This window comes from Phoxinus phoxinus, assembly GCF_949152265.1.
Source record: "Phoxinus phoxinus genome assembly, chromosome: 18".
NCBI classification, from domain to species: domain Eukaryota; kingdom Metazoa; phylum Chordata; class Actinopteri; order Cypriniformes; family Leuciscidae; genus Phoxinus; species Phoxinus phoxinus.
This window is the reverse complement of record NC_136893.1, coordinates 16892402-16903517: the sequence shown is the minus strand read 5'-3', so window position 1 is coordinate 16903517 and position 11116 is coordinate 16892402. Positions and strand designations below refer to the sequence as shown.

Here is an 11116-nt window from a genome sequence, read left to right as displayed (position 1 = left end):
AGAAGAATCAAAATATAGAAGAATATTCAATGGTTCAGAATTCAAACTTTATTGATTACTTCACCAAATGCTTTAAAGATTACATCACAATATGTATAGTTGAACATTATTCTGTATATTTTACATGAAAACTTTACACTGTATTTATTCATATACTATGTATTTATATTTCCCAGTCTCAAGGGAGGCAAAGTAGACATCCATAGTTGCAAGGGAAGGAATGCTTTTCAGAAAATATTTAAATGCACTTCAAGAATGAAATACATCCTTAATGAAAATTAATTGGGATTTGAATCTACACTGGCAATACACTACTAAGCCATATGCTGCTTGGGTTTAATGAAGATATACCTGGATTATACAGTACATTTGTATTCCTGTATTTCTCCCACTTCACTAATTTTTTAATAATGACATCAGTGACTGGCGTCCATCGCGTAAACTTGCCGATTCAGTCTGACTCCGAATCAAGAGCGAACAGCACTCACAAAAATAAAAAATAAATCTATTAAGCAACTTTAGTGCACTAAAATAATATTATTTAGATGTCTTAAGATTTAAATGATAAATATGAACAAACAAAAATGTGAATGCAGAATTAAACCTCTCAAAAAAAAAATCTGGAAACTAAATGAGCATGGTGTGTGGCATATAAGGAATGGTAGTGTCTGCCTGGTCTGGATTAACAAGCGTAAGTACTGACAATTGTGAAATAAACACCAAATGCTTTGAAAGCAACCATTACATTCTGAGGACAATTTGGGTTTTAGTGTGAACACCAAAACCAAATTCAAGTCTTTTACCCCAAACTAAAAGCATTTTAAATGCAAAAACCTCTGTGGGGCTGCTTGAATGAATTTGATTCAGGAATTGTTGTTTAATTGTATGATGAATCAATAAAGGACAATGATAATGGCCATTTTGGACCAATTGGTAAACAAATAGATCACTGCTTACTGGCACAAGCCCATTGCACACTGGGTGTCACTTACAAGCTCTTAATAACAGGGGTAGATCTAATTTTTTTTATGTTTTTAAGATGTCTAGATTTGTTCAGCCTTTTAAAGACACAAATTTTACAGATAGGACAAAAGCCAACAAAATGAAATCAACAGACGATCAGAAACCAGACGTACTGGTAATAAATTATTGTCGCAGTCATCCAGAAAAAAGTCAAAATAAAAATTAACAAATATGACTCATGACACTAACAACACAAGACGGATGACACAGCAGAAGCGGCACCCTGCTGTTCACTCATAGGGGAGCGACCGACGGCTGAGTCAGGACTGCTAGAGGAAAGTATTGGACAGTAAGTTCTGTGTTCCTGTACAGTCCTTCAAATCACAGGAGAGGCTTATACGCCCTGACCATACATTCACTCTACAGCCCCGCTTTTTTCCCAGTTCATCTCAGAGCTGTTCCCAGTTCTGATCTACTTTATGACGACGAAGGCTGTGCCTGGCCCAATTCAGGAGCGGCGATGTGGAAGACGGAACCGATGCGGAGGAAAAATCTCCGCAAAGCGGCACGGAGCTCCGGAATGAGGTCGAACTGTATCATCTCACACAGATGGTGGTAGTAGCAGGAGGCATGAGGCTTGAACTGAGGGAGAAATGACAGTGTTAGACGTTCACCGAAAGATGCTTTGAGCCATTTTATTTAAAAATGTAATTTTAACAAGTCTTTTCCTTTAGGGGTTTCCCTAAAGACCTTTTTGGAGTGTCAGTATGGAGTGGAACGCCGCTGGGAATGCCTGATGTTATCAACAGTGATGAATGGAAAAGTATATTTTAGTTATTATGAACAGGGAAGATCCCCAGGGCTGCCACTGGTCAGACTGCATAATGGCACAGGTCTCTTTTCCATACAAAGGTCATCACACTGGCAAGCTGACATTTCAGTGGAGTGCTTCCTGTAATAAAAGCCTTAACTCAAACCCCTGAAGGATAAGAGAGATATCAAACACATTGTCTTTTCCTACAGGAAATAACACCTATTGGGTTAATTATCAGCCCACCAGTATGGTTAATAAGGGAACTATTTTTACAGTCTGTTTTTTTCTTCTCATTCTTAGATGGGACATGTCAATATTTAACAATATAAAACCAAGATCAAGATCAAGGCCGAACCCAACCGGATGTCTACTGAACATTAAAGTTCAGTACTATTTTTAACCTTCTAATTATGGACCTAGTTGAACTAAGATAAGAGATTTAAAGAGATACTTCACCTAAATATAAAAATGGTCATCATTTACTCACACTCATGTTGGAACTCTTTACTGCCAGAACATGACAAACACTTGCCAAACAGGTGAACAACATTTTACCAATCTAGGTAGAACATTCTAAACATTTTCCTTAAAATAAATATCTTCATTGAAAAATGAATTTCTCAGTTTATGCATGTTCTAATGGATGATATTGTTTCAAATCATGAAACAGGTTTGTGTTGCCTGATTTTTATGGCACGTATATTCAGCACAGTTAGCAGTGCAGGGTGCGATATTAATGATATTACATTTTCTATGGTATTTGTATGAAAAACACTGCATAAGGCTGAATTCAAGCGCATCCCACTGGATCTCACTGCACTGTTTACGGGTCACGTGATCAAGACCGATCAGCGAGTAAGCGCATCTGCTCTAGTAAGCTCGCGCTACGCTGTCATTGAGCAGAGCGAAGAAGTAGCGCAGTTACGTTCTGCTTTTGGTGCATAAACATTATATCGAACTTTTGTTATTTTATCGAGGAAAATTATATCATGATAATTATCATTATCGTTTTAATCGCCCAGCCCTACCTCTGACCTTTTCCTCTTTGGTAATATCGCAGCTTTCTCACTTTCTACAGTCCCGCTTGCTCACTCTCTCTCCTCCCCGAGTGTAAACACCCCCTATTGCTGATTGCAAGACTGTTTTGGTGCTCAGTAGATCAGTCCGATCCACTTAGTTTTTTCTCCTATTTGCACAGCCAGGAGTATGTACAAACACAATATTCTTTTTTTTCAGCACACAAACAGAACATACACAGCAAATATTCACAAAATTGTTTGCTTAGGTTGATCTATTGCGGTTAAACATAACTTTAGAGCAGTGATCTCAAAGCCTTCAGTTCCATCCCTGCTCCAACACACCTGCCTGTAATTATCAAGTAACCCTAAACACCTTGTTTAGCTGGTTCAGGTGTTTGATTGAGGTTGTAGCTGAAATCTGCAGGACTGTAGCTCTCCATCAGTGAGTCAAGCATGCAGCATGATTGGCTGTGGCGAGGCATCAAGGAAAAACACTAGGTTACTCCCAGAGACGTCCCAACCCCATAGATGGAAAAGATGTGGAAAAGAAAAGTGTGGCTACATTTTACCAGGCTCAATGCCAACAGTGCGCAATGCAATATTTGCGACAAGACAATTGCTGCCAAGACCGGCAACACGACAAATCTGATGAAGCACTTGACAGTGCACAGAATAAGCTTAAAGGAACACTCCGACTTTTTGGGACTTTAGCCTATTCAACTTATCCCCCAGAGTTAGAGAAGTCCATACATACCTGTCCAGCACTGCTACTTGGGCGGAGTGATAACCGCAGCACCTGAGATGCGCTCTGAACGAACTCTCTGCTCCTCACCACGGCGCGTCTCAGGTGCTGCGGTTATCACTCCGCCCAAGTAGCAGTGCTTCGCCTTCAGAGAATATAGTTCCCAGTATTTATACGGTTAAAATATGTCTGTCTCATGTGACTGTTTTTTGTACACTCTGTGACTATACAAATCACAACATGTAAATAGGAAAATGTTTGCGTTATTTTGTCACTTATTTGGATTAGTATGCTAGCTGCAACCATTTACATCCAGTCTTTGTGCTAAGCTAGGCTAGCGGTGGGTGCGTCAAACAGACTTATAGCACGCATGGAGATGAAAAAGGGATGTATGGACTTATCTAACTCTGGGGGATAAGTTGAATAGGCTAAAGTCCCAAAAAGTCAGAGTGTTCCTTTAGGAGCAGAAAGTTGATCAGTCCTCGACTGCAAGAAGAACTGGAGCGAGTCACAACTGAACCGAAATTTAGCGAATAGGCTACTTGCCTAGGCACATAGAAAGCTTGAAGTGTCTACTTTTAAATGAACCAATTCGAAAAAAAGAAAAAAAAACTCTGATTATGTCATCCAAATGAAAGGTGCATTTCTTTCTTTAGGTGTGTGTTCACTATACTGCGGAGATGACGAGTCAGCAACGTCAACATCTTTGTAGCCAACACTGACTCAGAAAACACTTGTTTATTAATAAACACATGAAATGTCTCCTTGCTAAATTTTCCAAACACATATATAATCATTACTTTTGCCAGTGTGCGGTAAGCTTTGTGCGTGCGTGTTAAGCCTGAGTCATATAGTCATTGAGTCTGTAAAAAGTCAACAAACCAAAAATTTTTACGTAATATGTAATGTAATCTTGTTCAAACGGATTTCATAAAATTGGTATCGAAAAAATAATCGTTCAGGAACAAGTATCAAAGTCAAGGTATCGGTATTGATTTTTTTTTTATGATACTCAGCCCTAGTTGGAGACCCTTGCTTTAGAGTAAACATGAAGTTTAGATGAAGACGTGTAATGCTTCCGTCTTCTTGTGTTTGTCACATTTTTGTTTGACAAATTTTCAAGGAAAAATAGAATCATTTATTTAAATAAAAATATATAAACATTTAGAAAAACCATTTCATTGCTGGTAAAAAAATATTTGTGGACACGCAAGGCAAAAAAGTTCATTTTGATCCCTGTGCCCAATGTTCTGGTTCAGTGAGAGGGTGTGTTTGTTTATGCATGTTATTACTTTGTCATCAGGCAGTCTGAGTGTCCGGGTGAGGAGCAGCAGCAAGAGACTTGTCCAGGCTTCCCGGTGGCTCTCTGAGGTAAGACTGATGAAGTAAGCCAGCGCTTCACTACAAACTCTAAATAAAACACACACACATGCATATTGTTACTGTCCCAAAACTGTCCCATACAGCACATGTAAATCTATGATGTAAAACTTGATTATGTGACTCATCCCTCAGTGTTTTACATAAAACAGTTCCTACCACTTTTTTTTATGACACTTTTTTGAGTCATACATCTATTTTGTATGCATTATAGTGATGAGTGTAGCTAGCATCTATATTTAATGCTTTCTAATTGTTAATAATGTCAGTGTAATTGACGGCTGCACTCACTGCAAAAGGCGTGTCTGGATATCTAGCCAGGAGTCTTGCAGCTGCGTGTCAGAGTACATGCGAAAGAGGATTCTCAGACTGCAGGCCAGACTGCTGGTCTCCTGCTTTAGAAGATTCGGTTTTGACTTCCCCTTAAAGCCTACACGCAAGATTAATACAAGAAATGCAGAATAAAAAAAGACTGTCTCCTATAAATGACAGCATTACCACAACCTAGACGAGGAAATAAAAGATCCCAGACCTGCTCTCCAGAGCGCAGTCCTCTGCTCATTGTTGGAGTTGAAGTCCTTGGCAAACCTGTGAGACTCAAGGAGGCAGTCAAGCAGTTTGAAGAGGTGCTGTGACGACAGGTGTCTGTACATTCCCTGATCGGCCTCCGTCTCTCCCTCCTCTGCTTGCTCAAGTGCATCTCGCTATTAGGAAACACAAAGAGACGGAACAAATGACACTTAAAGTCAGCACGCTACAAAGCCGTTCCTTGGCTGATTTCTCCAAATCACTGTGTATCTGTTTCAATACCGCTGTGTATTTTGTCAACAACATAAGGGGCTGGTCACACAAGCTGCATTTGTCTGTGCTGTTTATTAGTTATATTTCAATGTTATCATGTCAATTATCAGTTATACTTTTTAAAGCAGATATTTGAATGGACTTGGGTTAAGTGAACAAACCTGAGCAGCAGCCATGTTCTCAGCATCTTCCCTTTTGCTGGTAGCCGGGTAGAATACAATATTATCTATGGTCTGGATCAACTCCAGCTGGACGACGCACTTTATAAGCAGCCCTGCAAACAGCCTGTGGTCAGAGACCCCTAGGACAGAACATGTAAGAAAGTAAAATGTTATAAGTCACAGAAGGACAGAGAACTCTGGACAGAAAGGTGAAGTGTAAAATGGCTCGAAAGCTGGGCAAAAAGGTCGTTCAATGGAGTTTTAATCCACATTCAGATCTGCCTCCATTTAGTTTGCAATTAAGTGTTCCAATCAAATCTTATTAGAAAAAAAAGTGTATACTGGGACTTCATTTTGTTTTTTTAAATAAGCAGTTACTTAGATAAATGCCACAATAGGGAACAAAAGTTGTGACTTCCGTTTCATGACGACTTTAAAAGAGGAAGAGGTCATATAGTTCAAAGAGAATGTGGCTGTAGGTGGAAACTCAGATGATTAGGGTTCGTGGGCAGCTTATCAGACGTCTTTATACTTCAGACAAAGTAGGCAAGCTGCATGAGGTCACATTACGATGTTCTGCGAACACTAGGAAACTGATGTAGTCATATGGTGGTTTCTCAGAACAAGGGCGAAACTCGTGAAAGGGGTTTTCTGTTGTAATACAATAAAACAAATTGCTTAAAAATAAGGTTCAAATTAATTAGATGTTTTTGCATTACACCAATGGGAAAATTAAAGCTTAATTTTCTTTAGGCAAATATAATTTTTAAATACTTTTATTATTTTAGAGTTCAAAAGTTTTGGGTCAGTAGGTTTTTTTTAATGTTTTTGAAAGAAGTCTCTTTTGCTCATCAAGACTGCAATTATTTGATCAGAAATACAGTAGAAATATTAATGTAGTCAAATATTATTAAAGTTTAAAATAATTGTGTTTTTCTGTATATATTTTAAAATGAAATGTATTCCTGTGATGACAGTTGTGCTGCTTAAAACGTTTTGGAAACTGATATATATTTTTTACAAGATTCTTTGATAAATAGAAAGTTCAAAAGAACAGCATTTATCTGAAATATAAATCTTTTGTATTTTCTGTCACATTTAATGCATCCTTGCTGAATGAAAATAATGGTAATGAGTGACTCAAACATTTTCATGAGAATCACCATAAAAGTGAGAGAGGCATTGCAGCTGTACATACTGGTGTGGGACCTTCCTTTCCAGGTTTCATCACTGGCGGTGGACATCTGACTATGGCCTCTCTCTGATAGAGTCCTCTCAAAGCTGCTCTGCGACTGAGAATCCACCTCAACATCCTAAAAAACAGAGACAAACACACACACACAGACGCATATGAAAACCAGAGCCAAATATGCAAATGTATAGTATAAATAGCAAGCAAAGTCTGGTGGGTGTGTCAGTGTTAGCAGAAGGGTAGGACACAACGATGTATAACAGAATAAGGGTTTAGCGGTGCTTGATTATGGCTTATTTGTGTGTGTATTCGCAAAATGTATTTATTTATGTGTTTGTGATCTCACCATGTGTTTCCCTTCTCCCACCTCCTCCTCCTGTCCAGCTGGTCGCCATGTCAGCAAGCTGTTAAGAGCAAAGTCAAAACCAAACTGAGAGAGCATTTCATGAGCAGAACTACTGGAGCTTGAGTCCGTTTAAGCGCGCTCCGATTTCAATATCAGTGCTTAGGAGTGGGCGATATACCGGTAGAAATTTGTCAACCGGTAGAGATTTTAGACTATCATCCCTATAGTGGTTACACTCACATAAAGTCGCTGTGGTGCGCAGTCACGAAAGCTTATCATCTGCATGCATTTTTAAGCATTGCGGTTTAAAAACAAGTGATTTTAAACCATTAAAGCGCAATAAGCAGTGAAAGATAACTCATTTCGGTATACACCCATAGTCATTTATGTTTTAAGTAAACGTAAACAGTCCATATATTGGACCTGTGCATTCTGTCTTAAAGTTACAGCAGCCTAATATTCGTTAATGTTAATCAAACAACAAAAGACAATTTACTCCCTTGTTCTTTAATGAAAATTAATTTAATTTAATTTATACAGTGAAGACTATGCAGTGTTTTTGAACATAATTACTTTATACAATTTATGTAGTATTTCTTATTTCTAGTGCTTGAAGTTTTTCAGGTAGGTCTACTTCATTCATCTTTTTCTATTGTAGTTTGTTTTCTTATATGTTTGTAATTCGTTGCTTTGTTCTTATTTGATCACTGACGGTTTACTTGTCTCCAGTAAGCTTGAGAGTTTTTAATTACTTAGGCTAATTATGAAATGTCAAAGGTTTAAAAAAAATGTATATCATAAAAAACCTTATTTAAAGCAAAAATAATTATATTATTGTATCGTGTATATACCATTATCGTGAAATAAAATTACTTGTATCATAATCATAAGATTTGGATCATATTGTCTATCAGTGGTCATAGCAACACCTGTCAAGAATTTGATTATGTTGGCACGTCTTACAGACCAAAAAAAAGTGGGGAAAAACCCTTTTAAATGATGCTAAAAATATATTATTAAGACACGGTATTAATTAGCATACCTTGTCATTTATTTGATCATTTGATTTTTTAATCGATTGACAACTCTAATGAAAACACATCCAGATGGAAGGCCGTTAAGTGTCACTGAAACAGATGGTGGTGTGCAAGAGTGTCATACGCATGAGGGCTGGTGGTCTGGAAGATATCCAGCATGCAAGCGCAGGTGACGTCCCACACCTCCGGACTGAACTTCTCCCCGTTCAGGATCACCAGGTTCTCCAGACAGTTTGTGCCTGACCGCGCCAGCTGCTCATTATCTAAGAACAGAGGCGAAGTTTTAAGCGTAACACTTTCCCTGCATCACCACACCCTGATGATATAAAACACTACCACCCACTGGGTCAATATGTTTCCCCAAATGTGACATGTGTAGGCGTCACATTTGAATTGTCCATCTGGAATGAAGTACAGCAAGTAGCAGGACAGGTCTTAAAATTCACAAACTCTCCCTCATGATTAGCGCAACAGATTAGCAAAATCCCCACCTTGTTTCACACACCACTGCAGCTGTGCAAAAATATCTGCCAGTAGCACCTCGCTGAGAGGCTCGTAAAATTGTGTGAAAACATCACAGATAGCGTAGAGGGCGTGGTTACATGTTGTCGTCATCCACTCCGTTTTCTATGAAAGAAAAAAAGACAAAATTATTCTTAATAATAATTTTTTTTTATATATATCATTGATTGGCTGCAATGTATCCACCTTATTTTTCAATGTGGAAGTAAGCTATTTTCTTGTGAATGTGTTTTTCTTGTGAATGCATTAGCCGCTACAACTCTAACGGCGGTGATCCACTTGTCCGTGCGACACTTCGCGCTGCACTCCACTATATTCCTATGGGTGACGTCAAGCGACTTTGGCGCGCTCGCAAAGAATTCCGGGAAGGCGGCGCTTCATTTGAAAAAATGCTGCGCGTCAAGAAGCTGGCCGATGCCCATCTTTATGCAATTCCGTTGAACGCGACGCGGCTATCCAATAGAAGCACGCACATGGAGACGGGGGGGGGGGTGGGGGGGGGGGGGATTCAATCTAGAATCCTTTATTCTAGATTGGCCGCTGGCTCAAAACCACACCCATAGCGGTAAACTAGAGAAACGCCCATCAACGTACAAATGTGGGGAGGCGTCGCGACACCACACGACATTTGTGTCGGACAAGTGGATCAGTACCGTAAGACTGACAAAGTGCAGCAAAACTATTTGCGCAACAATCCGGTATGATTACGATAATACATTAAAATAATAGGATCATACCAGATAGCAACATCAAGATGTTTTAGCACCGTTAAAATAACTGGAAGCAACAGACCAGAAGCCTCAACATTTTAGTTACAAATGACTGTGTCTGCTCTTGTGTTAAAAATATGGTGGATACAACTTAACAAAAAAAAGTTCCAATCAGCAAGCTACATTCAAGCTACACAAGGGGGAAATATGTTTTAAATTAGATTACATGTATAAGTTAAAAAGCAGATTTATGAATCAGTTAGAAATATCAGTAAATCAACTAGGGAAAAGCATATTAATAGCAAAACACTAAAAAAACAATCAAAATTGATATAACTAAATAGTCCAATTTTAGTGCAGAGACTTCTAAGAACACAAATGAGACCGTTTTTTTATCAGTTCATAAAAAGAAACACCGAACCAACATACTCTAAATGAATCAGACTTTTCAATGCTACTACTCTAGTAGACAATAGACATGCTACTGCTAGTGAAGAATGTTTGATTATTACTTCAGCTCGCTTGGTTGCAAGCACAAATAATGTGACATAAACAGTGATGTAACATCTTGTGCTGTTATACTGCTATGGGGAAATAGTAGCTTGTTATTGGATATTCTCAAGTAGTTGAAATATAATGAAAAAAAATGTGATGTTGGGAGTATTAAAGCTGTGATTGACACTCACTTCAGTTTGCTGCTCAGGGAGCTTCATGTTGTCGAATATTCGAAAGATGATCCGAAAGAGGTCATGCCACCAGTGCTTCTCAAATGTGTGTCCGTAACTCTTCATGATCTCAAACATGACAGTCAGACCCCTGAAACACCAAAACACACCCTCTTGAATAAGCTATTATTTAAAGTCGTCATGGAATCAAAATTTACTTTGTTAGCGCATATTAATAGTCTTATGGTGAACAAATAAGCTGTGCAAGTTAATACACAGAGAATTTTTCTTAGTAATCTTAAATCAAAATCTGAACATTTGCTTCTGCTCTGGAATGGCATTCCTTCTCTGATGACGTCAGTTTGACGGCTTGGGTTGAATATCCTTAACCACTTCGCCCCAACCGTCAGTTTCCTTTGAGCTAGGGATGGAGAGGTGCACTAAGCTAAAACCCCGCCCTCTATTCAATTCCTTTTCACTTGAAGTTATGTCACAACACTGGAGAAAAGTCGGTTGCAACTTCTGGTTCACAGGGACTTTAAAGAAATTAAGAGAGTAGCAAGGTCGATGATGGGGACCCACCTGGTCCTGACGTCTAGTTTGCAGCGGTTGATGATGCAGGAAAGCTCAAACAGGATGGGGAACCAGCCTCTCACCCAAACGCGGTCACCAGGGGCCACGTTCATATCGTCACTAGTGTACTCCCTCAGAGCCTAGAAAGGAGAAAAGTGACTAAAATGTAATCTTTGAAGCTCAGACGTCAT

At 38.9% G+C, this 11116-nt stretch overlaps 1 protein-coding gene across 1 annotated transcript in view; it reads right to left on the bottom strand.

Annotated features, from left to right (window-relative positions):
• Positions 1-27: 27 nt before the first annotated feature.
• The window catches only part of arfgef2 (ADP-ribosylation factor guanine nucleotide-exchange factor 2 (brefeldin A-inhibited)), a 32118-nt gene continuing 21029 nt past the window's right edge, over positions 28-11116 (bottom strand). Inside the window, exons 29-39 of the mRNA XM_079588484.1 lie at positions 10935-11065; positions 10374-10503; positions 8947-9082; positions 8580-8718; positions 7419-7476; positions 7079-7193; positions 5881-6020; positions 5451-5622; positions 5210-5348; positions 4831-4948; positions 28-1605 (exon numbers count right to left, since the gene is read on the bottom strand). Of these exons, the coding sequence (XP_079444610.1) occupies positions 1441-1605; positions 4831-4948; positions 5210-5348; positions 5451-5622; positions 5881-6020; positions 7079-7193; positions 7419-7476; positions 8580-8718; positions 8947-9082; positions 10374-10503; positions 10935-11065 (1443 nt within the window). The 3' untranslated portion in view covers positions 28-1440. The remainder of the gene's footprint in view (positions 1606-4830; positions 4949-5209; positions 5349-5450; positions 5623-5880; positions 6021-7078; positions 7194-7418; positions 7477-8579; positions 8719-8946; positions 9083-10373; positions 10504-10934; positions 11066-11116) is intronic.